Source organism: Heterodontus francisci, chromosome 4 (assembly GCF_036365525.1).
Source record: "Heterodontus francisci isolate sHetFra1 chromosome 4, sHetFra1.hap1, whole genome shotgun sequence".
NCBI lineage: Eukaryota > Metazoa > Chordata > Chondrichthyes > Heterodontiformes > Heterodontidae > Heterodontus > Heterodontus francisci.
The window spans coordinates 90012660-90039252 of NC_090374.1; the positions used below are offsets into that span (position 1 = coordinate 90012660).

The 26593-nt window shown below is 43.3% G+C and overlaps 1 protein-coding gene across 6 annotated transcripts in view; it reads left to right on the plus strand.

Moving 5' to 3' along the window:
• The window catches only part of ythdc2 (YTH domain containing 2), a 175707-nt gene that overhangs the window by 57862 nt on the left and 91252 nt on the right, over nucleotides 1–26593 (plus strand). For all 6 annotated transcript variants that reach the window (XR_010974877.1, XR_010974878.1, XR_010974879.1 and 3 more), the window contains 7 exons: nucleotides 3381–3507; nucleotides 5673–5738; nucleotides 12224–12402; nucleotides 15724–15820; nucleotides 22399–22486; nucleotides 22567–22647; nucleotides 22738–22820. Coding sequence is in view for 1 of the 6 variants with exons in the window: in XM_068029854.1 (XP_067885955.1) it covers nucleotides 3381–3507; nucleotides 5673–5738; nucleotides 12224–12402; nucleotides 15724–15820; nucleotides 22399–22486; nucleotides 22567–22647; nucleotides 22738–22820 (721 nt within the window). In the remaining 5 variants the exon portion in view is untranslated. The remainder of the gene's footprint in view (nucleotides 1–3380; nucleotides 3508–5672; nucleotides 5739–12223; nucleotides 12403–15723; nucleotides 15821–22398; nucleotides 22487–22566; nucleotides 22648–22737; nucleotides 22821–26593) is intronic.

The following is a 26593-nucleotide window of genomic DNA, read 5'->3' on the forward strand; positions in this document are numbered from 1 at the left end:
TATGTTCATATGTGCATAATTAAAACTAAAATGTATGCTCAGTTAAAATTTTATTTTTTTATTAGCTGTAAAATAATAACCTGAGCAATCTAGATCTGAAAAATAGTTTCTCTCCATCTACCCTGTTGAATCCCTTTGTCATTTTAAGCATCACAATTAGATCTTGTACAGCTAATTTTATGCAACCTGTTCTCATAATTAGAGTCATAGTCATACAGCATAGAAACAAGCCCACTGCGTCCATGCCGACCATAATGCCTATCTATACTAATCCCACCTGCCTGCATTAATTCCATATCCCTCTATGCCTTGCTCATTCAAGTACCTGTCCAGATGCCTCTTAAATGTTGCTACTGTTCCTGCCTCCACCACTACCTCAGGCAGCTCATTCCAGATACCCACTATTCTTTGCGTGAAAAATTTATCCCTTTGATCCCCTTTAAACCTCCTCCCTCTCACCTTAAATCTATGCCCTCTAATTTTAGTCACCCCTACCATGGGAAACAGACTCTGGCTATCTACCCCATCTATGCCTCTCATAATTTTATATACCTCTATCATGTCCCCTCTCAGCCTCCTTCGCTCCAGGGAAAACAGACCCAGCCTATCCAATCTCTCTTTATAACTCAAGCCCTCCAAACTAGGCAACATCCTTGTGAATCTTTTCTGCACCCTCTCTAGCTTAATCACATCTTTCCTGTAGTGCGGCGACCAGAACTGCACACAGTACTCCAAATGCGGCCTGACCAACGTTATGTACAACTGTAACATGACGTCCCAACTCTTGCACTCAATGCCTCGGCCGATGAAGGCAAGCATGCCATACGCCTTCTTCACCACCCTGTCTACCTGTGTTGCCACTTTCAGGGAACTATGTACTTGCACCCAGGGTGTCTCTGCTCAAGAACACTCCCCAGGGCCCTGCCATTCACTGTATACGTCCTGCCCTGGTTTAACTTCCCAAAATGCATTACTTCGCACTTGTCTGTGTTAAATTCCATTTGCCAATCCCTTGCCCACTTTCCCAATTGATCTATATCCTGTTGTAACCTTAGACAACCTTCTTCACTGTACACTATACCACCAATTTCGATGTCATCTGCAAGCTTACTAATCATGCCCTCTAAATTCACATCCAAGTCATTAATATATATGACAAACAACAGAGGGCCCAGCACAGATCCCTGCGGCACACCACTGGTTACTGGCCTCCAATCTGAAAAACAACCCTCCACTACCACCCTCTGCCTCCTATCACCAAGCCAATTTTGTATCCCTATAAACCCTTTGAGGCCCAGTATCCTCCTGGTAAATCTGTGCTGTACCTCTTTCAAGGCCAATGTATCTGTCCTGTGATCCGGTGCCCAAAAACTAAAAAGCCATGATATTGCGAAGTATGTATTTTTTTAATGTTGCAAACCTTAATTTCATTAATATCATAAATTTCAGTAACTGACTAAAATATAGCAGGCAAAACATTTTTCTAAAGAAATTTGACTGATTTGATTGAAGGTCCAGACCTCATTACAACCTTGGTCCAAACATGGACAAAAGAGCTGAATTCAAGAGGTAAAGTGAGAGTGACTGCCCTTGACATCAAGGCAACATTTGACTGAATGTGGCATCAAGGAGTCTTAGCAAAATTGTAGTTAATGGGAATCAAGGGGAAACTCTCCACTGGTTGGAATCATGCCTAACACAAAGGAGGCCAATCATCTCAGCCACAGCACATTGCTGCAGGAATTCCTTTGGGCAGTGTCCTAGGGCCAACCGTCTTCAACTGCTTCAACAATGACCTTCCCTCCATCATAGTAGCTCGTCAAGGCTTCTTCGACAGCAGCTTCCAAAACCGCAGCCTCTATCGCCTAGAAGGACGAGTGCAGCAGACGCATGGGAATACTCCCCACAGCCCTGTGGGTGTACCTATGCCACATGGACTGCAGCAGATCAAGAAGGCATTCACCATCACCTTGAGGGCAGGTGGGGATGGGCAATAAATGCTGGCCATGCCAGCACGCTCATATCCCATGTACAAATAAAGATATATAGATGTAACTTTCATAGCTACATATAAAGTGCCCTGGAGTACATTTTGCTCTGGGGAAATTTATTTTTTTCTGTTGTCTGTAATTACACTTTTATTTACTAATTGTTTGTGCAAGTGTCAAGTGTTTTCTGGTTTTATGTAAACTTAGCTGATGTCTGTGAAGGTCTAAAATCTAATAGAAGCTACTATACTGCATCATCGTTCTACAATCGCTGCTTAGTGCCATGGTGTCTCAGGTTCCTCACAGATATGTTGAGTTTAAATAGCTGCATGATGAGATTTTATACTGTAATCCAATTAGACCTTAGATAAATGTGAATCTTTTTATGTCTAAAAGCTTATTGTACTAAAATTGCAATATCTAATATTTGAGTTATTGTATTATTTTTCTTACCTCTTGAAACCCTCAGCATCTGTGGCTGCTAAAACAGACTAGAGATCTGTTTCTTTCCCTCTGTTATTCCTCCTCTGTACTTGGGGGTGTCCACAGGTTACTGAAGGGCAGATTTTTGCATTTCTGTGGGCATCAGCCCTCCATGTTGGCATGGCTTTATTTTTTAAAATTAAGGCCCAGAATTTATCTGCTCCGCCCGCCCCTCTGTCCCCCCACCTTACGCAGGAGCAGGATAGGAGATGGAGGTGGGTGTGAAATCAGGTGGGAGGCAGGGGGTGCTATGCCTGTCTGCCTGCCCCGCCTGCCCTTCGGCCAATTGAGGCCTTTAAGCGGCCAATTAATGGTAAACACACAGTGGCGGATGGGCACTTCACTTGAGGCCATCTAGCAATACCAGGCAACCGCCTTGCAGGCTGGGGTTGGTGGAGGGGAGGGCCACAGGAGCATGGGCTGCCCATGCTGAAACAACCATCACCACCAACCCCCCAGCCGACCTCGCCAGGGCCTGGCTGATTGTCACCGGTGAGGCCTGACCCCCACTTACCTATTTGGAGGCTGACTGTCCATGTTCCTTTTCTCACTGGGTGCAGTCCTAGCAGTGGCCACCGCTCCCTGTGGCATTGAGTTGCTGTAATTGGCTGGCAGCTCTTGGAGGTGGGACTTCCTATCAGAGAGGTAGAGCCCCGAATGCAGCCAATTAAGGGCCTGTGCCATGCCAGATAGCAGCTTTCTAGCTGGTGGGTGGGGCCACCGCCTCCACCTAAAATTCTGGCCAAGGTGTTGATAAATATGCAGAGGATGCCAATAGCAGTAACATCTTATGTACTTCAATTCTTTTATTAGAGCAAAAAGACAAATTTCATAGCTGGTATTTGGGCAGTTTATTCTATAATTCTGTTATATATTAATCTCTATCCAAGTAAGTGTTACTGTTCTTAGTTGACTATAGGCACAGTGAAACCAGTGCTACTCCATTAATGATAGCTGCAGGCCGGGGCTTCCTCAGTCAAGTAGAACAGCTACTCAGCATGGGAGCAAATGTCAGTGTTAAGGCTTCAAATGGCTGGTAAGGAAATTGGTTTCTTTCTTTCCATATGCCTCTATGATTATACTTTGATTAAAATGTGTGGCTTATTCAATTAATCAAATATAGTTTCTGTTAATAGTTTGATTGTTGCTGAATTTTAGATGATCTGAATGGATTTTGATTGCACATTATTTTTCTAGGCTGTTTGAGATAATTATACAGCCGTTAGTATTTTAATAAATTGAAAGCTGCTAGCTTAGCAGAAAGCAAATACTTCCAATTATAATCAAGAGTTTGCAAGGTTGGGTCTTGGGACACCCAGAAAAATCTGCCAGCCTAATGTGACAGGTTTCATCAGTTGTCAGATCGTGTAGTGCTGTGGGAAAGAGAAAACTGCTTTTCATGAAATTCTTAATGCGTTGCTAGAATTGCTTAGAAAGTAAAAATTTTTTGTAATATTTTATAATAAAATGTTACATTTTGTGTTGGATTCTGGTGAGACTCAATCTTATGAGAATATGCATGTTGCCTTAAACTTTTACTAATTTTCTACCTTTAAGTGCTGAGCATGACATTTGTTGTCCTGATTTAGTTCCTGTTTAGCGAGCTAAGGTCGGAATGCCTTTTTTGATCATTCAAACAAATTAATATTGTGCTAGCAAATAGGCTGTTTTTGCATTTAACTACAAAGAAGGAAATGTCTGATAAAACAACAATTTACTTTTTGTAGCATTTTTAGCATAGTAAAATGTCCCAAGATGCTTAACAGGAATGTTATCAAACAAATTTGGACACTGAGCCACATATGGAGATATTAGGTCAAGTTGATCAAAGTAGTAGGTTTTAATGAGCATCTTAAAGGAGGAGAGTGGGGTAGACAGGTGGAGAGGTTTTAGGTAGGGGATTCCAGAGTTTAGGGCTTAGGCAGCTGAAGGCATAGCTGCCAATGGCGGAGCAATTAAGAGTGGATATGCAAGAAGCAAGAATTGAAGGAGTGCAGAGATCTTGGAGGGTTGTAGGGCTGGCAGAGGTTACAGAGATAGGGAGGGGCAAGGCCATGGAGTGACTTGAAAACAAGGATGAGAATTTTAAAATTGAGGCATTGCCGACCAGGAGGCACCATGAGCTATTTGGTGAATGAAACTTAGTGAGCGTTAGGATATGGGCAGCAGAGTTTTGCATGAGCTGAAGTTTGTGGAACAATGCCGATGTGAGACTGCCTATGCTAAAACTGGTGTCATCATTGTTTTTTGAACATGTACACAAATATAGCTAGTTTTTTTCATCAATCTAACAATTTCCTTCAATAATTTGCATGTGTGATGTAATAACAATAGCACCTACGGTGTGGAGAACTTGAATGTAATCTACACTGCTGTCAGTTTGGCCTATCCTCCATTCATAGGAGTAAGAGTAGGCCATTCAGCCCATTGAGCTTGTTCCATCATTCAGTTAGATTATGGTTGATCTGTATCTCCATCTACTTGCCTTGGTTCTGTAACCCATAATACCTTTGCTTAACAAAAATCTGTCAACCTCTGTTTTGAAATTTTTCAATTGACCTCGCCTCAGTAGCTTTTTGAATGGGGGAGAGGTCCAGATTTCTACTACCCTTTGTGTGAAAAAGTGCTTTTTGACATCGCTTCTGAATAGCCTAGCTCCAATTTTAAGGTTATGTCCCTTATTCTGGGCTCTTTGTTTCATTGATTGGTGAACATGTTGTTGTATGGAATGCCTCCATTAATTTAAGAATTGATCCTTGCATAGATGTGCAAAAGATGCATATGTTTTAGTTATGATATTGGTCAATACTCTATATCTCTAACTCTTAACATGTTAGTTTACAACTGTACCTCCTAAAACAATTTTGCAGCTGTGGATTACTAATCACAAAAAAAAATTGAGTACTCCCTCGTTAAAAGAAACTTGTCCAGTTAAAACAATCAAGAATAAGTTTAATGGCTTTGTAATTGATCGGAATACATGCCCAACATAGTTTCGATTTTGATTCCTCACTTTGTATTGGTGAATATGACATGCTAATGGTTATGTATTTCAGCATATGTTGCACTGAGATTACATCAAGAAACTTTCCTTTTAAATCTTTTACTCATCTTGGGCGGGACGTGGGCGTGGACCATGAAGCTGGTTCTGTAGTATACTGCATGTCCTTAAGAATTAAATTGTTTTTTCAATTTTTCCAGGGTAGCTTTGGACTGGGCTAAACGATTTGGTCAAACTGACATTGTAGATCTTCTAGAATCTTTCAAGTAGGTATAGAAATGCTATTTAGATGTATTTGCCACACCATTCTGAATAATGAATCTATTATTCACATATTACAATTAGGAGAAAACCAGTTTAATGAAAAAGTTTTGCATTAAAGTAACCCATTTTTCAGTCTTAGAGCATGTGTATATACTAAAAGGTAATAAATAATAGTGTTGGGAATGGGACAGTTCCATTTTAGGCACTAAGGGCTAAAAATGCATCAGACCCGATTCTCTGGCGCGGAGGTCATGATCCAGCCATGCCTGCACCCATTCAGATCGAGATGGGCAACAGGCAACATTCATCTACCCACCTCGTCTAAATGATTGTGATTGGGCGGCGCAATGGCTAGCATCGCAGCCTCACTGCTCCAGCGACCTGGGTTCGGTTCTGGGTACTGCCTGTGCGGAGTTTGCAAGTTCTCCCTGTGACCGTGTGGGTTTCCTCCGGGTGCTCCCGTTTCCTCCCACATGCCAAAGATTTGCGGGTTGATAGGTAAATTGGCCATTGTAAAAAAAATTGCCCCTAGTGTAGGTAGGTGGTAGGAGAATTGAGGGAAGGTGGGGATGTGAGAGGGAAAATGGGATTAATGTAGGGTCAGTATAAATGGGTGGTTGATGGTTGGTGCGGACTCGGTGGGCCGAAGGGCCTGTTTCGGTGCTGTATCTTTCTATGACTCTATGACGCGATGGTGTGCCTGCAACACTGATCTCTGCTTGTTAATGCTGCCGGCGAGCTGCACCCAGTAGGAAACCCTGGCAATGTTGTTTGCTGATCATGTGGTAGAGGCTGCCTGCTGTTCAAGTCAGGCTGCTGCTTAAAGGGAATCTGTACAAAACTATTGCTATAATGGAAATTCTTTTGAAAATGAACACTGCAAACAGAGGACCCACAGTGACGGATGTGATGCTGGAAGCATGAGTGGTCCAGATGGGCTTGAGGAGAGATGCCATGATCCCATGGGGAACCAGGAGACCTTCAAGGACCACCTGAGAAGGGAGTGGGAGCAGATGGCCAGGAGTCTGGACATGAAGATCTGGCAGCAGTGTTACAAGAGGTCTAATGACTTCATGTGGGTGGTCACTGTCAGTGAGCGCAACTTAACATGCCATCTTCTGTCCACCACACCACCACCCTCCTGCGCTGCTCAATACACTACACCTCCATCGCTCATCTAGCAGCAGTTCCTGGCACTCAAGACTCAGGCCTAGCATCCAGGTACTCCACCTCACCCTCACACACCTACCAATGATGCCAGCCTCTCATCCAGCTCCCACTGCCTTCATATACCTCCAGCTATTCAGCTATGGCAGGAACATAACCCAAACAGTGCTGCACAACCACTGACATTCTGCCCTCTTGCAGGGCAAATTGGCACACAAAAGAAGGGAGCAGAGCTGGCGGATGCATTTTCTGAGCCCTACAGAGGAAATGGGTCTCTGAATCGTGATACTGGCTGCATCGGGACCCATGGCATCCAATGTCACTGAAAACATTTAAGATGATGGCTGCAGGGTGACCAAGGATGGGAACTGAACATCCAGGAGTATTCAATATTTAGGAAGGACAGGCAAAAAAGGAAAGGAGGTGGAGTAGCATTGTTGGTAAAAGAGGAAATCAATACAATCGTGAGGAAGGATATTAGCTCAGAGAATCCTGATGTGAAATCAGTATGGGTGGAGCTAAGAAACATCAAGGGGCAGAAATCGTTGGTGGGAGTTGTATATGGACCCCCCAAACAGCAGTGGTGATGTCGAGGATGGCATTAAGCAGGAAATTAGAGATGTATGCAATAAGGGTGCAACTGTAATTATGGGTGATCTACATATAGATTGGTCAAACCAAATTAGCAATAATACTGTAGAGGAGGAATTCCTGGAGTGCATACGTGATGGTTTTTTTGGACCAATACGTTGAGGAACCAGCTAGAGAACGGCCAGCCTAGACTGGGTATTGCGCAATGAGAAAGGATTAGTTAACATTCTTATTGTGTGGGCTCCCTTGGGGAAGAGCGACCATAACATGATAGAATTCTTCATTTAAGATGGAGAGTGATTCCGAGACTAGGGTCCCGAATCTAAATAAAGGAAACTATGAAGGTGTGAGGTGCGAGTTGGCTATGGTAGATTGGGGAACGTTACTTAAAGGGTTGACAGTGGATAGGCAATGGCTAGCATTTAAAGAGTGCATGGATGATTTACAACAATTGTTCATTCCTGTCTGGTGCAAAAATAAAACAAGAAGGGTGGCTTACAAAAGAAATTAGGGATAGTATTAGATCCAAGGAGGAGAAATATAAAATGACCAAAACAAGCAGCACACCTGAGGATTGGGAGCTGTTTAGAATTCAGCAAAGCAGGACAAAGGGATTGATTAAGAAGGGAAAAATAGAGTATGAGAGTAAGCTTGCAGAGAACATAAAAACTGACTTGTAAAAGCTTCTATAGCTAATTGAAGAGAAAAAGATTAGTGAAGACAAATGTGGGTCCCTTACAGTCAGAAACGGGGGAATTTATAAATGGGGAACAAAGAAATGGCAGACCAATTAAATACATACTTTGGTTCTGTCTTCACAAAGGAGGACGCAAATTACCTCCCAGAAATGTTAGAGAACGTAGGGTCTAGTGAGAAGGAGGAACTGTATGAAATCAGTATTAGTCGGGAAATGGTGTTAGGGAAATTGATGGGATTGAAGGCCGATAAATCTCCCAGGCCTGATAATCTACATCCCAGAGTACTTAAGGAAGTGGCCCTAGAGATAGTAGATAGATTGCTGGGCATTTTTCAAAATTCTATAGACTCTGGAATAGTTCCAATGGATTGGAGGGTAGCTAATGTAACCCCACTGTTTAAAAATGGAGGTAGAGAGAAAACAGGGAATTATAGATCAGTTAGCCTGACATCAGTAGTGGGGAAAATGCTAGTGTCCATTATAAAAGATGTAATAGCAGAGCACTTGGAAAACAATGACATGATCGGACAAAGTCAACATGGATTTATGAAAGGGAAATCATGTTTGACAAATCTACTGGAAATTTTTGAGCATGTAACTAGTAGAATAGGTAAGGGAGAACCAGTGGATGTGGTGTATTTGGACTTTCAGAAGGCTTTCAATAAGGTCCCACATAAGAGATTAGCATGCAAAATTAAAGCACATGGGATTTGGGGGTAAGGTACTGACATGGGTAGAGAACTGGTTGGCAGACAGGAAACAAAGAGTATGAATAAACGGGTCTTTTTCCGTGTGGCAGGCAGTGACTAGTGGGGTACCGCAGAGATCAGTGCTAGGACCCCAGCTATTCACAATATATATTAATGATATAGATGAGGAAATTAAATGTAATATATCCAAGTTTACAGATGACACAAATCTGGGTAGGAGTGTGAGCTGTGAGGAGAAGCTCCAGTGTGATTTGTACAGGTTGAGTGAGTGGGCAAATACATGGCAGATGCGGTATAATGTGGATAAATGTGAGGTTATCCATTTGGTGGTAAAAACAGAAAGGCAGATTATTATCTGAACGGCGATAGATTGGGAAAGGGGGAGGTGCAGCGAGACCTGGATATCCTTGTGCACCAATTGCTGAAAGTAAGTATGCAGGTGCAGCAGGCAGTTAAGAAGGCAAATGGTATGTTGGCCTTCATAGCGAGAGGATTCGATTACAGGAGCAAGGATTTCTTGCTGCAATTATACAAGGCCTTGGACCACATCTGGAGTATTGTGTGCAGTTTTGGTCTCCTTATCTGAGGAAGGATGTTCTTGCTGTGGAGGGAGTGCAGCGAAGGTTCACCAGACTGATTCCTGGGATGGCAGGACTGATGTACGAGGAGAGATTGAGTCGATCAGGCTTATATTCGCTAGAGTTTAGAAGAATGAAAGGGGATCTCATAGAAACCTACAAAATTCTAACAGGACTGGACAGACTAGATGCAGGAAGGATGTTCCCGATGGTGGGGCGAGTCCAGAACCAGGGGTCACAGTCTAAGGATAAGGGGTAAGCCATTTAGGACTGAGATGAAGAGGGATTTCTTCACCCAGAGAGTGGTGAACCTGTGGAATTTTCTACCACAGAAAGCAGTTGAGGCCAAATCATTAAATATATTCAAGAAAGAGTTAGATATAGTTCTTGGGGCTAAAGGAATCAAGGGATAGGGGGAGAAAGCGGGAACAGGGTACTGAGTTTGGACGATCAGCCATGATTGTATTGAATGGCAGTGCAGGCTCGAAGGGCCGAATGGCCTACTCCCTGTTTTCTATGTTCCTGCTTTCTGCCCCTTCTCAACTTCCAGCACACTGTTATCCTGCTACCTTGCACGATGAACAAGCTGCTGATGGTGTGGCCATGGGCCTTCTGCTTCCCACCCCAACTCCCGTCCCTCACACCAACCTTCTCCTTCTGAGTTCCTACTTTCAGATGCCCAAGAAGTACAGCCTGCCCAGCTACAGGAACCCAAGGAGGAGGAGGGGAAAACAGCACAGCACTGATGAAGTGACCCTGTTACTTGATCTGACACTTGCAGCCACCAGCTCAGATGTTGGCACTGCACCTATCTTGGAAGTTAGTATAGAGTTGGGATCAGCATGTGGTGAGTCACCGGGTTTGAGTGGCCTGCTTGGTAGGCCAGGGGTGAAGAATGGTTTGTTTGGCAGCTCATCAGAGGGCAAGGTGTCAGAAATGTACTGCTGCAGAAGAATTTGATCAGGACCTCGATGGAGCAGCATACAGGAGAATGCTGAATGGGTATGTACACAGAGGTGCTGGGTACATTGCCTGGCCTGCCAAGTAGCCTCCTGTTGTTGTGAAGGAGCATGGAGGAGTTCAACTCCAAGTTGGCAGGGGGCATGGCGCAGAGCTTGCCCTCTCTGCAGCCTCTGCTCCATCTCCCTGTGTCCTACAGACTGAAAGGTACAATTACTGCTGCCTCCATGCTTGGTGCAGCCTTTGGACAGTATTTAATGCCCTCCCCCATGATGAGTTTGGAGGCAGGGAGGGCCTTTAATTGGGTGGAATGGTGGGTGGGGACCCTGCTATCTTCACAGTGTGATTTGGACAGGTTGAGTGAGTGGGCAAATACATGGCAGATGCAGTATAATGTTGGGTAAATGTGAGGTTATCCCTTTGGTGGCAAAAACTGAAAGGCAGATTATTATCTGAACGGCGATAGATTGGGGAAGGGGGAGGTGCAGCGAGACCTGGGTGTCCTTGTGTGGCGGGAAGGCCTGTTGACATCCTCCTTGCCCTGCTGCAATTGAGTCTCTTAAGTCGGCAATTAAGGGCCTTATCCTGCTGCCATTGGTATTAACCCAGCGTCTGGCGGGGATCTCGCCATGCGAGGAGCAGGACAAGCAAAACTTTGTACGTTGCTTGCCAGCTCCTGGAGGAGTGGGTGGTTCCTTGTTCAAACAACTCGATGCCTGATCAACGGACCCGGCATCGGGAAGGGGCGGCCTGCTGAGAGCCACCCCTGCAGACCCCCTGCCTTCATCACTCACCTGTGGCCTGGATCCAGCGACAATCCATGGCCTCTGGTGGGTGGTGTTCCAGCAGCAACCACCACCACCCGGATTGGCCGTCGGCTCTGAGTGGGCAGGACTTCTGCCCCGTGGGGTTCTGATCCTGGGGAAAGTCCACCGGTGGCCCCTCAAGTTCCTGATGGCATGTAATACGGGTGAGCTTTCGAAGAAGGGTGTAACGTAGGGCTGTCGCCTCCATTAAATCCTGCCCTTTGTGTGCATAGGTCACCTACTCTTCTACCGTCCCTGTGAGGATGTGGCAGCAAACTCTGGCAAATGCAGGAACTAACCAAAAGACCTCCCAAAACACTCAAGTACTTTCAGACACTGCAGTTGAAAAAGTTTCAAAAATTTAACTCGCTTGCAATCAGGATGTCTGGCTCTTTAAATAGCACTACTGCAGAGCCCATCTTGCAGTTTCACTTCTCATTTCTCATGAGTAGACAACGGAGGCATTACCTAGACCTGCGCTGTCCAAATTTGGGATCCTCCTATTCTATCAGTCGGTTGGGCTGTATGATGTCAGAATAGCGTCAAATCAACATTTTCTGGTATATGCACGGATGCACCTATACTCTGCATATGAATTTCAAACCCTGAGGCCTTCATAACCATCTGCAATATGAAGCATCCTCTAAAATGCCTGAACAATGTGTTAACCCTCAATTTCAACAGAGCATCTCTTATTGCACCAATGTGATATTTCAGTATCAAGCATTTTTGATGTCGCTGTGAGATTGCCAATATCAAATTGGAGGCAGTCTGCGCTGGCTCATTGTGCTTTATTCTGTCCTTGTCTTAGTCTTTAAGTAAAGTCCATGTATTTTTTAATGAACTTCTGACACTGTGAAATCATAATTGTATCAGAGTTCAAAGTCAAGATAGTGAAACTGTTCTTAAGTAGCTTTAATAGATTTATGCAGGTTGCTAATGTTGAATCATGCTAACATTTTTATTTTTATGCGCAAGTTCTTCAGTGGAATTAGGAAATTTGGATGAGTGTGTTCTGGTACAATCAAATGGTGGAGAACTGAGCCAAGAAGATAAAGAAATACTAAGTGTCTACCACCATAGCTTTGATGATGAAAAAGTTGACCTAGATCTAATTATGCACCTTCTTTACAACATCTTTCAAAGTTCCGATGATGGTAAGATATTGGTTTGAGCAACTCTTCGATTTCTTTTCGAACTATTCACCATGCTAAATTTTTGTAGCATAATTTGATTTCAGCTATGGCATGCATTATGTCTAGTGTTGTATGTTCAAATTGGAATGGAGAAAATTTAGAATATCTGAATGTTACATAGAATTCATAGCTCAGAAATGTGCCATTTGGCCGAACTGGTTCATTATGGTATTTCACACAAGCCTCCTCCACTCTTCATCTAACTCAATTAGCATAGCCTATTCTTTTCTCTGTCATGTGTTTATCTAGCTTTCCCTTAGGTGCATCTGTACTATTCCCCTCAACTACATATTGTAGTAGCGAGTTCTACATTCTAACTTCTCTGTGCGCAAAGAAGTTCTTCCTGCATATTATAGGTGACTATCTTATATTTCTGGCTCCAGTTTTGGAATATATCTGATATCTGTTTGCCAGTTCTGTATACTTTTGAGCATAAAATTTGCTCACAATCATGTTAACTTTGCAAAAGGTATGAGTTGGCATTAAAAAATGTTCTGCATCTCATGCCATTTGCTACTTGAGAGGGTGGGAAGCTGACCCATTCCTAGGCCTTTGGTAATCCAGGCTATTAGGTTGCTTCTTAGAGACTGTTGCAAGTTGACCTGACCTCATTTTAAAAAAAAAGATGAATTTTTATGATTTGTTTTACCTCACTCTTTCTGTAAAAGCAGCCTCCCTAGATACATCAGGTGAGATGGAGAAATCATTGACTTATTCTGAATAAAAATCATGGTTTGGATGGTGTAGCTTGGAAATTCATAACTAGTGTTATGACCGAGGCAGGAGGAGTGCACTGACTTTCTCTAGTTCCACTTCCCCACAGGTCACAACATATATTTAAATGTTTATCCAGTTACCCATATGGCCAATTATATACTCTCTTTTTATTTCAGAATAAAATCTGCCAACCAGGTTTCTTTAATAAAGAAATTACTTATTCAGTGAAGATGCAAAGCATTACACACAGATTGAAATATGAAAGTTCCCTTCTAACTTAGCCCAACACACACACACGCACAGGTTTAAAAAAAAAAGACATTTTCTCTGCAGAGAGCTCTTTACAAAAAAAGACAAAAAATACTTTGGCCAAATACATATTAATTCCTGAATGAAAAGAAGATATGGAATGATATCAGTTGTCCCTTTTTTCTGGTGTCCCACGTATGTGTAAACAGCTGTCACTGGGAACTTTTTGGAGCAGTTCTCTTCAGGCGATGTCCAGGATTAATCTGGCTGGCTTTCCAGGAGAAATGCAGCATCGGGTTTCAGCTCACACTAGATTCTCAGGGTTTCTCAGATGGAGAGAGGATGAGCTGGGTGCTTCTCTCAGCAGGCTGCAAACCCAACTGACACAAAACAATCCAAAACGAAACTAACTCTTGACCACCATAAATTTGACATGTCACTTCTCTGCAGACAACTCCCCCTAGTTACCAAGGCTCCTGTTCTTTATTTAGCTTAGACATGTAACTTCCAGTAAGTGTGTTTCCAAACCAAGTCCCAAAGTCCTTCCAGTAACTTTAAAAAAAAAACAAAGCCCAGCATCTATGTAATCTCTTCAGTCCTCCAAAGGAATCCATTTCCACGATTTTAAAACACGAGTCCTCACAAAATATTAAAAAATGGAAGTACTTTCATAACTCTAGCAATGCATTAAACTATAGCAAGCACATAAAGAGCACTGGAAAAAATCTTGCCATTGAGACTTGTTCTCAACCATAAAAGTTTGCAGGCTGTAGTTTCCACTGAGTGGTTTCAGATGTGGTTGGAGGAACCGGCACCGTAAGAACATAAGAAATAGGAGCAGGTGTAGACCATATGGCCCCTTGAGCCTGCTCTGCCATTCAGTACAATCATGGCTGATGTTCTGCCTCAGTTCCACTTTTGTACCCGCTCCCCATATCCCTTATTCCCTGAGACACCAAAAATCTGTCTATCTCGGCCTTGAATATATCCAACGATGGAGTATCTGGATCCTCTGGGGTAGAGAATTCCAAACATTCACAACTGTTTGAATGAAGAAATTTCTCTTCAGCTCAGTCCTAAATGAACAGCCCTTATCTTGAGACTATGCCCCTGTGTTCTATATTCCCCAGCCAGGGGAAGATAACTTCTGAGTGTACCCTGTCAAGCCCCTTCAAAATCTTGCATGTTTCAATGAGATCGCATTTCATTCTTCTAAAACTAGGGAATGTAGACCCAATTTACTCAACCTGTCAATGTTGGACAACCCTTTCATCCCAGGAACTAATCTAGTGAACCTTAGCTGTGCCACCTCCAATGCAAGTATATCCTTCCTTAAATATGGAGACCAAAACTGCACACTGTGCTCCAGGTGTGGTCTCACCAATACCCTGTGCAACTGTAGCAAGACTTCCTTACTCTTGTTCTCTAATCCCCTTGCAATAAAGGCCAACATGCCATTTGCCTTCCTAAATGTTTGCTGTACCTGCTTGCTAACTTTGTGTTCCTTGTATGAGTACACCAAAGTCTCTGAACATCAACATTTACCAGTTTCATGCCTTTTAAAAAAAAAAAATCTGCTTTTCTATTCATACAACCAAAATGAATAACTTCACTTCCTCGCGTTGTATACTCCATCTGTCACCTTGTTGCTCACTCACATATCCTGTCTATATCTGTTTGCAGCCTCTTTGTGACCTCCTCACAGCTAACATTCCCACCTAGCTTTGCATTGTCAGCAGACTGATATATTACTCTCGGTTCTTGGTCTAAGCCATTATTCTAGATTGTAAATAACTGAGGCCCCGGCACTGATCCTTGTGGCCCTCCACTAGTTACAGCCTGTCTTCTTGAAAATGCCCCATTTATCCCTACTGTCTGATTCCAGTCCGTTAACCAATCCTCCATCCAGGCGAATATATTTCCCTACTCCATGAGTCCTTATCTTGCTTATGTTAGACATGGACATCGATTTTAAGGCCTGAGGTGTGACTGATAGTGATTTGTGATGGCGGTTGTTGGGAGTTACTGTGGCAGAAACGGGGACAAGGCCTAAAAAGGGGACACTGGCAGAATCAGAGGAAAACAAATCTGCTTTGATCTCTGCTTGTTCCTCCACTGACTAAGCCCATGTTTTACCAACTTGGGAGATCTGACAGGAGAGAGAGTAACATTCTGTACTCAGCAAAGTTACAGGAACATAACTTCCATGTTTCATTCAATCGGATTTAGTAGTACAGTAGTACATCATTCTGTTTTATAAAATTGCCATAAGTAAAAAAGAATACTTTTAATGTGTCCTTACGGTTATATTTCCAGGTGCAGTTTTAATTTTTTTACCAGGGTATGATGAAATTGTTGGACTCAGAGATCGCATTCTCTATGATGACAAAAGGTTTGCAGATAATTCTCACAAGTAAGTTTTCAAAACGTAACGTGCAATTTCTGAAATAGGAAGTTAAATGAATATTGTTTATAAAAACTGTTTTCCTTCTAAAATAGTTCGTTTACACAGACTGCGTATAGAAATGTGTCTTCTGTTACATACCGTAGGTACTAATCAATCAATATCAGAGTTACAGAATCATAGAGGCTTATGGCACAGAAGGAGGCTATTCAACCCATCAGCCTGAATTTTCCTGTTGGTTCGCAGTCCCAACGTCTGCCTCAATTCCAGGTTGGGAACCCAAAAGTGGCTGTGGTGGGGCATCGGACACGATCTTCCTGGAGGCGACCAATTTAGAAGGTGTCTCCAGGAGCCTCATCCAGTTAAGGACTGTGGGTGGATCAGATCACAGGGTCTGCAGCAATGTCCGGCCAGCACACCCACCATAAAGGTGGGTGCTGCCAATGTAGGTAGGAGAACACGAGGGCACCTCAAGATGGAGGCGTCTTCTGAAGAATTACAAAACTGTTTTTTAAAACAAAAAGTGTGGCCACAGCTGCCAGGCCATCATTGTGGAGGAGGAACCTTTCTACAGGATGGCCTGCAGCTGCAGTTGTGGCCTCCTAATACCCGTGGCTTTGAAGAGGGGGGTTTAAAGGAGGTGTCGAAAGGCAATTAAAAGCATAATACTGCAGATGCTGGAAATATGAAATAAAAACAAGAAGTGCTGGATATACTCAGCAGGTCTGGCACCATCTGTGGAGAGAGAAGCAGAGTTGTTTCAGGTCAATGACCCTTCATCAGAACTGACAAATATTAGAAATGTAAAAGGTTTTAAGCAAGTAAAGCTGGGGTGGGGCAAGAGATAACAAAGGAGCAGGTGTTGATAGGACAGGGTCACAGAGAATAACCGACCAGAAGGCCATGGAACAAAGGCAAGCGGTATGTAAATGGTGTGCTGAAAGACAAAGCATTAGTACAGAGAGGGTGTGAATTGACTGCAAAGCACTCCCAAGCACAAACATTAAAGAAAGAACAGTGGGTAGGCACAGTAAACTAAAAAAACTAAAATAAAATAACCAAATAAAAAAGGAAAAAGAAAAAGAGAAAAAAATAACTAATCATAAAAAGGGGGGCCCGTCGTGCTCTGAACTTATTGAACTCAGTGTTCAGTCCGGCAGGCTGTAGCGTGCCTAATCGGTAAATGAGTTGCTGTTCCTCAAGCTTGCGTTAATGTTTGCTGGAACACTGCAGCAATCCCAGGACAGAGATGTGAGCAGGGGGAGGGGTGTTGAAGTGGCCATCAACTGGAAGCTCTGGCTCATGCGCCATTCCATTCTTCCAGTTTTTCCATCTCCAACGCATCTGCACTGATGATGCTACCTTCCACGACGGCACTTCTGATATGTCTTCCTTTTTCCTCAACTGAGGATTCCCCCACACTGTGGTTGACAGGGCCCTCAACCGTGTCTGGCCCATTTCCCGCACCTCTACCCTCACCCTTTCCCCTCCCTCCCAGAACCGCGAAAGGGTTCCCCTTGTCCACGTTTTCCACCCCACCAGCCTCCAGATCCAAAGGATCATCCTCCACCACTTGCGCCACATCCAGCATGATGCCACTACCAAACGCATCTTCCCCTCCCTTCCCCTGTCAGCATTCCTAAAGGATCGTTCCCTCCGCGACACCCTTGTCCATTACCCCCAACCCCTCGTCCCCTTCCCACGGTACCTTCCCCTCCAATCGCAGGAGGTATAATACCTGCCCATTTACCTCCTCTCTCCTCGCTATCCACGGCCCCAAACACTCCTTTCCGGTGAAGCAGCGATTTACTTGTACTTCTTTCAATTTAGTATACTGCATTCACTGCTCACAATTGTGGTCTCCTCTACATTGGGGAGACCAAATGCAGATTTGATGACCGCTTTGCGGAACACCTCCGCTCAGTCCATAAGCTTAACCCCGAGCCTCCGGTTTCTGGCCATTTCACCACCGCCACCCCACTTTTGAAGAAGATAAACCTCTTGAATAATTCGGCTCTGACCATGTTTCTCACATTTCACATTCCTCCTTAACTACAATGTCTGCATTCCCTCACCCCCACTCCTTTTGAGAGGACAGATATAAAATATTCATTAAGGACCATGCCCACAGCTTCTGCCTCCACGCATAGGTTACCTTTTTGATCTCTAATAGGCCCTACTCTTTCCTTAGTTATCCTCTTGCCCTTTATGTATTTATAAAACTACTTTGGGTTTCCTTGATTTTACTTGCCTTTTTTAACTAGAGCTGTATGTTTATCAAAAATATGTTTTAGCATAACCTTTTACAAGAAAATATTCTCTCCAATTCTTCCCAACATAAAGTTTTTGTCGGTGATCATTGAATCAGAACAATAACAACAATTAAACTCTGATAATATATGGTTACCATACCCAGCAACTAAGTCTCTGGTGTATCAGTCTTAATTTCCGTTCCCAATAGTAGGGTTTCCGATGTTCATCACGCCCACGCAATACGAACTATAAATATGAACTTATGAAATATAAACTATAAATATGAACTTATGAAATATAAACCCGAAATGGACACTTTCCTGTAAAACAAAATGGAGTTGAGAGGTAAGGTGACCTTTTCTTTCCTGCCAATACACACGGAATTGCTAGAACTCTGAGCTAATTTTCATGTCTGGACAAATCTTTGAGAAGTCATTAAAACACAAACTGTAATATTCTGATAATTATCAAGGCTTAGTACAGAATATATGAGTTTGATGGCTCAAATAACAGGAGTTTATTCAACACGTCTTGCATCTAAGGTTTCATCTACAATACTTCATGAGGTTCTGCACAGATTATATTCCATCACTTGCTGTGAAAATGCACACCGTAGAGCTACATAACCCAGTAGCAAACCCAATGTCCACTATATTACATTGTATACACAAACAACTCTTCCTGTGGTAATGGCTGCATTTCTCCAACTAATTAAAACAAAACTGGGTTCACAATACTGTTGTAGATGCTTCGACTCCAAAATTGAAATCCAGAAAATGGATGTGAAAAGCTGTGTTTTATCAAGGTGATATGTGGATGAGTGCTACCCAGACTCGATTGTCTGACAATGGCCCTAAACTTCAGAAACTATTTGAGGACAATGGAAAGAGTTGCTCTGGTCGCATGACATAAATAAGGTTTCTGATGAGGGGTTTAAATAAGGCATATTCTGAGCAGACAGAGAAAACATCTATGCCAATTAAGACAAAAGACCCTGCCTAAGACCCCCAGCTTTAAACCACATGTAGACAGAGACTCGAGTTTGCCCTTAACTCTCCACCTGAGGACCCGTACCGGGGCTTTGCCATTGAACCTTGACTGGAGTATAACCAGAGAAGTCTGCTACAGTGAACATAAAACAACAGTGAATCTGTCCTCCTAAACCTTTTCTTCAGTAGACAAAAAAGGATTACAGGCCAGCATCGTTTCAAGTCTTCACCCCAGGGAAAAGCAAGTGTAACAGAGGGCTCTTGAGATCATAGGAATTAAAGGTATGCTGTTTTTATAATAGCAATATTTTCTTGCATCTTTGTATATCTGTACACAGAGTGGGTGTAGTTATTTGGGCGTTGAACAATAAACATTTATCTATCTTTTAAAGCTTGAGAAAACCTGTCATTTGTCTTTTCCTGACAATTAAAGCACTCTAGCTGAAACATTATTTTTAAACATGCAGTATTCAGTCAGGCGAGAGGTGAAAAAGGGGAGCCATTCCGATCATCTCTCATTTGTCCGTAACATGTAACACATTATTAGATAGCATTGTCTCTGTTGTTACGACCAGGTGAGAAAGGTGTCTAGGGGTCCTTCTCAGCCTTCACCTGGTCTTACAGTAACAGGGTTTAATTTTAAACAGTGTTTTTAGCTCCCCTTGGTGAATCCTTGTTCGCCGCTTTCCAATTATAAGGCAGAGAAACCAGCACAAACAGGTTTTCTTAGGTTTAAAGAAGAAAAGTTGAAATTTATTAAACTCGAACTTCAACTCTAATTCGGTTGACGCGTAAGGATACACGACACACCCAAGCTAACCTGCGTACGCGATACATGCAAATAGAGACAGAAAAGAGCAGAAGAAAAATAAAGTGGAAAACTTTGAGGCAATATCTGAAGAGTTTTTGTCACAGTTCTTGGAGCTCACTGTAGAGTCCTAAATTGTAGGTAGATCTTGCTTTTCGTTGGAGCCCAGTATTCTTCTGAAACCTTGTTCACTGTAGGAGACTTTTCTCTCTTGGGGTTCATGTGTCTTCAGTGGATTCAGAGGCTTGTAAGAAAGAGATGGGAGCAGACAAGAGAGATCTTCTCAGTCCAGGAGCAAACCAGACACTCTCCGTTCAAACTGTTTGTACAATTCAGAAAAACCCAGGTTGCCAAGCAGGTTTGCCATGTGACTAACTAGTCTGACCACGTCTTTGATTGTATCACCTTAGCAGTATCTGGAATGCACTTCTTACACACAATATCTGGTGATCAAGGTCCATTGTAGGTTGAATGTGTAAGGGAATGGTCCTTTGTCCTTCCAATCACTGTCTGTTAATATGTCAATGCCTTTTCCAGCCACAGCTGATCTGTTCAAGTCCTTTCTTCATTCCAGTAACAGTTTAAAATCAATGTTCATGACAAAATTAATGTGTCTCATTCTTGGTAGCCTAGCATGACACTATGGTCCTTTGCCAAGAGATGCTTCTCCTCAAACTCCATTTTGACTTCTCCAATTGGAAAAACCTCTTTGCTGCCCCAGGTTCTCTGGATTTGGCAGATCCTTGCATTTGATCCTGGGTTACTCGATTCAGTTGACTGCTGGACGCTTGTTAGATGTTACCTTGGTCGCTCGCTCTTACCGATCTTGTCGGTCAAGGTCTTGTTGCCAACTCTGCAGACGTGGGTGTGGTAATACATGTTTACTCCGAGCCTTATCCCAGTTTGGTGACCTGTTGGCAATCAAAAAAATTTTCTTTCTCCCCTATAGAAGCCCTGGCTGATACCCCTCCTGGCCTAGGGAAAGGAGCTGAAGCTAATTGTAATGTTTCTGCTGTTACCCTTGATGAGATCATATAACTCAGCACAGACCTTATGTCAGTATGGCTGAATATGGCAGTAGATGATGCATTTTACCCGTGAGCCACCATGGGAGTTGTCATCAAAACTGTTTTAAAGAAATTATAACTTCATTCTTTTATCTTACACTGAGATCAGTATAAAAGACTACATGGGAAAACTCTCTGGCTTTGCAATTTAAATTTACAGTAAGTTTATTGGAATTGAATGTTTGGTCGATATTTCCAAAATATTGCCAACAATGGTTTAATTATATAAAACACAAGATCTATTCAGGCTCATAAATATAAATGTAAACATTTTAAGCTAAACACCTTAATTGGGAATCATAAAAATAATCTTCACAAAAGGTATTGTTAATCTGTTAATTGTGTATCAATTGTTTAATTATATGCAGGTGGAGGGTGTTAGTTGGGGTCTTGAGCACTTATAAGCAGACACTTACTAAGACTGGTGGAGGTTTTTGAGTGAGGAACTACATTTTGTTATCCTTTTACTCTGTACAATAAATGTGAAACCGAGTAAAGATAGGCTCCAGCGTCATTATTCCACAACAAGCTTTCTGGAATATAACAGTTATTGCATATATAATGCTAGTATCTGTGCTTATAATGGAGTTTTGGGATTATACATCAAATAAGCAGAGATATTCAGCTGCTTTGGCAAGATTGAAGCTAGATGGTTAGGCCTGAACTGGAGTATAGCACCTAGTTCTGGCAGCCCCACTTTAGGAACATTGTTAGGGTTCTTGAAAGGGTGCAGTGAAGATTTACTAGAATAGTTCCAGGGATGGGGGATTTCAGTTACAAGGTTAGGTTGAAAAAGCTGAGGTTCTTCTCCTTGGAACAAAGGAGATTGAGGGGAGATTTAATGGAGGTGTACAAGATTATGACAGGCATAGACAAGTTAGACAGGGAAAAACTGCTCCCATTAACTCATGGCGCAAGGACCGGGAGAGACAGGTTGAAGGTTATCGTGAAGAGATGCAGGGAGAATGTGAGGAAGAGCTTTCTTATGCAGTGGGTGGTAATGACCTGGAACCTGTTGCCCACCAGGTGGTGGAAGCGGAGACTATCCGTGATTTTAGAAGGAAATTGGATGGCCAGTTGAAGAAAATAAACTTGCAGGGTGGCGGGCCCTGAGCAGGGGAGAGAGACTGACTGACTGCTCCGTTGAGAGCCAGCAGGGACTTGATGGGCCGAATGGCCTCTGCTGTGCTGTAAGTGACTAACTCTATATAAATGTCCAGGGAGATAACAGTGCAGAACATAGTAGAGCTAGTCATATATAGGGTCTGTGATGTGTCAACAAATAATCTGTTAAATACACCTCAAAAGTAGTTGTGTAAGTGAAGCTGATATAATTAATTGTTTTTGCAGATGTGCAATCGTAATATATGCCTTGTAAAATTAGTATGTTATTGGCGTATCGTAAAAATTGTTTAAATTTAATTAATGCAAATGACCATCTGACCAGTACAATATGTTGTTTTGTTTTAGGTTACAGGTTTTCATGCTTCATTCCAACATGCAGACGTCTGACCAAAAGAAAGTGTTAAAAAACTTACCTAGTGGAATTCGTAAAATAGTGAGTTTTAAAATAAAACCACAGATTTAAGTTTTATTCTTTTATTCACTTAAAGCACAACTGATTGTGTCTTCTTTCAGATTCTTTCCACAAATATTGCAGAGACGAGTATTACCGTCAATGATGTGGTATTTGTCATTGATTCTGGGAAAGTAAAAGAGGTTAGTTTTAATTAATGCACATCAGAATATTTCTACAATACTCTGAACTTAGAAATATTTAATTGTTTCAATGAACATTTTTTGTTCCAGAAATCATTTGATGCACTGAACTCTGTCACCATGTTAAAAATGGTATGGATTTCTAAAGCGAGTGCTGTCCAGAGGAAGGGAAGGTATTATGAGTACTCCATTTTTGCAATTTTAAACATAATTGTAACAATGTAAGGAAATAGTTACCTTAGCCAAGCTAATCAGCTATGACATTGGTGTCTACCTGACCATCTGCAAGATTGCCCTATGTCTTAGCCTCAACAAATAAATCTAAACCAGCCAACTATTGCCCTATAAGTATGTCCCCCCCCCCCCCCCCTCAATCATCAGTAAAGCTGCAGAATGAATAAAATCAAGCAAAACCTATTCACTAATAATCTATTTATTGACACTCAGCTTGGGTTCTGCAAGAAGCACTTGCCTCTGAATGGGAGGTGGTGGCGTAGTGGTAATGGACTATTAATCCAGATGCCTAGGCTAATGCTCTAGGGACATGGGTTCAAATCTTACCCCGGCAGATGGTGACATTTGAATTCAATGATTAAAAATCTGGAATTAAAAGCTAATGGTGACCATGAAACCATTATCAATTGTTGTAAAAACCCATCTGGTTCATTAATGCCCTTATCTGGTCTGGCCTACATGCGTCTCCAGACCCATACCAATGTGGTTGACTCTTGTATGATTGACTCTTAAATGCCCCATGAAATGACCGAGCAAGCCTCGGTTGTATTAAACTGCTACAAAGTATCAGAAAAACCTGACAGACCACCTGGCATCGTCCTAGGTACTGAAAACGACAATAAAAACCCTGCAAAGTCCCCCTTATTAACATCTGGGGGCTTGTGCCAAAATTGGGAAGCAACACCCTGACATAGTCATACTCACGGAATTATACCTTACAGACGATGTCCCAGACAGCACCATCACTGTCCCTGGGTATGTCCTATCCTACCAGAGGTGGTGGCACAGTGGTATACAGTTGGGAGGAAGTTGCCCTGGGAGTCCTCAACATTGATCCTGACACCATGATATCTCAGGGCATCAGGTCAGTCTTGGGCAAAGAAACTCCCTGCTGATTACCACCTACTGCCCCCTCCCTCAGCTGATGAATCAGTGCTTCTCCATATTGAACACCAATTGGAAGAAGCACGAAGGGTAGCAAGGGCACAGAATGTACTCTGGGTGGGGGACTTCAATATCCATCACCAAGAGTGGCTCGGTAGCACTGCTACTGACCGAGCTGGCCGAGTCCTAAAGGCCATAGCTGCTAGACTGGGTCTGCGGCTGGCGGTGAGGGCATGAGCAAGAGGGAAAAACCTACTTGACTTCATCCTCACCAATCTGCCTGTTGCAGATGCATCTGTCCATGACCGTATTGGTAAGAGTGACCACCGCGCAGTCCTTGTGGAGATGAAGTCCTGTTTTCACATTGAGGATACCCACCATCATGTTGTATGGCACTACCACCGTGCTAAATGGGATAGATTTTGAACAAATCTAGCAATTCAAAACTGAGGCGATGTGGGCCATCAATTGCAGCAGAATTGTGTTGAGCCATAATCTGTAACCTCATGGCCCCCATTCTACCATTACCATCAAGCCGGGGACCAACCCTGTTTCAATGAGGAGTGCAGGTGGGCATGCCAGGAGCAGCACCAGGCATACCTCAAAATGAGGTGTCAACCTGGTGAAGCTACAACATAGGACTACCTCAATGTCAAACAGCGGAAGCAGCATGCAAAGGACAGGGCTAGGCGATCCCACAACTAACGGATCAGGTCTAAGCTCTGCAGTCCTGCCACATCCAGTCATGAATGGTGGTGGGCAATTAACTAACAGGAGGAGGCTCCACAAACATCCCATCCTCAATGATTGCGGGGAGGTGGGGGGGGGGGGGGGGGGCGCATCAGTGCAAAAGATGAGGCTGAAGCATTTGCATCCATTTTCAGCCAGAAGTGCCAAGTGGATGATCCAAGTCGGCCTCCTCCTGAGGTCCCCAGCATCACACACGCCAGTCTTCAGCCAGTCCGATTTACTCCATGTGATATCAAGAAACGGCTAAAGGCACTGGATACTGCAAAGGCTATGGGCACTGACAACGTTCCGGCAATAGTACTGAAGACTTGTGCTCCACAACTAGCCGTGCCCCTAGCCAAGCTGTTGCAGTACAGCTACAACACTGGCACCTACCCAGAAATGTGGAAAATTGCCCAAGTATGTCATTTACAAATCCAACCTGGCCAATTGCTGCCCTTTCAGTCTACTCTCGATCATCAGCAAAGTGATAGCACTGTCCACGACCCCCTTCTATCAAGCAGCACTTGCTCAGCAATAACATGCTCAGTTTGGGTTCTGTCAGGGCCACTCAGCTCAGTCCAAACATGAACAAAAGAGCTGAACTCCAGAGGTGAGGTGATGTAAGAATGACAGACCTTGACATCAAGGCAGCACTTGACCGAGAATGGTATCAAGGAGTCCTAGCAAGTGGGAATCGGGGGAAAACTGTCTGCTGGTTGGAGTCATACCTAGCACAAAGGAAGATAATTGTGGTGCTTGGAGGTCAATCACCTCAGTCCCAGGACATCACTGCAGGAGTTCCTCAGGGTAGGGTCCTAGGCCCAGCCATCTTCAGCTGCTTCATCAATAACTTACCATCCACCATAAGGTCTGAAGTGGGGTTGTTCGATGATGATTGCACAATGTTCAGCACCATTCGTGACTCCTCTGATAATGAAACAGTCTGTGTCCATATGCAGCAGGACCTAGACAACATCCAGGCTGGGGCTGATAAGTGGCAAATAACATTCGCACCACACAAGTACCAGGCAATGACCATCTCAAACAAGAAGAAATCTAACCATCTCCCCATAATGTTCAATGGCATTACCATCACTGATTCCCCCACTATTAACATCCTGCGGGTTACCATTGACCAGAAACTGAACTGGACTTGTCACTTAAATACTGTGGCTACAAGAGCAGGTCAGAAGCTGGGAATTCTGCAGCGAGTAATTCACCTCCTGACTCCCCAATGCCTGTCTGCCAACTACAAGGTACAAGGCACAAGTCAGAAGTGTGATGGAATACTCTCCACTTGCCTAGATGGGTGTAGCTTCAACAACATTCAGGAAGTTCACCACCATCCAGGACAAAGCAGCCCACTTGATTGACACACCATTTACCACCTTAAACATTTGCTCCCTCCACCACCGACGCACAGTGGCAACAGTGTGTACCATCTATAAGATGCACTGCAGAATCTCGCCCAAGGCGTCTTCGACAGCACCTGCCAAACCCGTGATCTCTACCATCTGGAAGGTCAAGGGCAGCAGATGCATGGGAATACCACCACCTGCAAGTTTCCCTCCAAGCCACACACCATCCGGACTTGTAACTATATCGCCGTTGCTTCATGCTGCCAAGTCAAAATCCTGGAGCTCCTTTCCTAACAGCACTGTGGTGTACCTACATCCCAAGGACTGCAACGGTTCAAGAAGGCAGCTCACCACCACCTCGAGGACAATTAGGGATGGGCAATAAATGCTGGTCTAGTCATCGATGCCCACATCCCATGAACGTATATTAAAAAGTGTCATTGCAGTCTTGATCCAGATGTGGACATAAGAGCTGAATGTCAAAGAAGAGGTGAGAGTAGCTGGCCTTGACATCAAGGCAACATTGGACTGAGTATAGCACTAAGAAACTCTAGCAAAAGTGAAGTCTGTGGAGTTCAGCAGACTACTTGCTGGAGTCCTACCTCACAAAGAGGAAGTTGGTTGTGGTTGTCGAGGGCCAGTCATCACAACAGTTATTCCTTGGGGAACTGTCTGCAGTATAACAGTCTTCAGCTCCTTCATGAATGTCCTTACCTTCATCAAAAGGTTAGGATTGG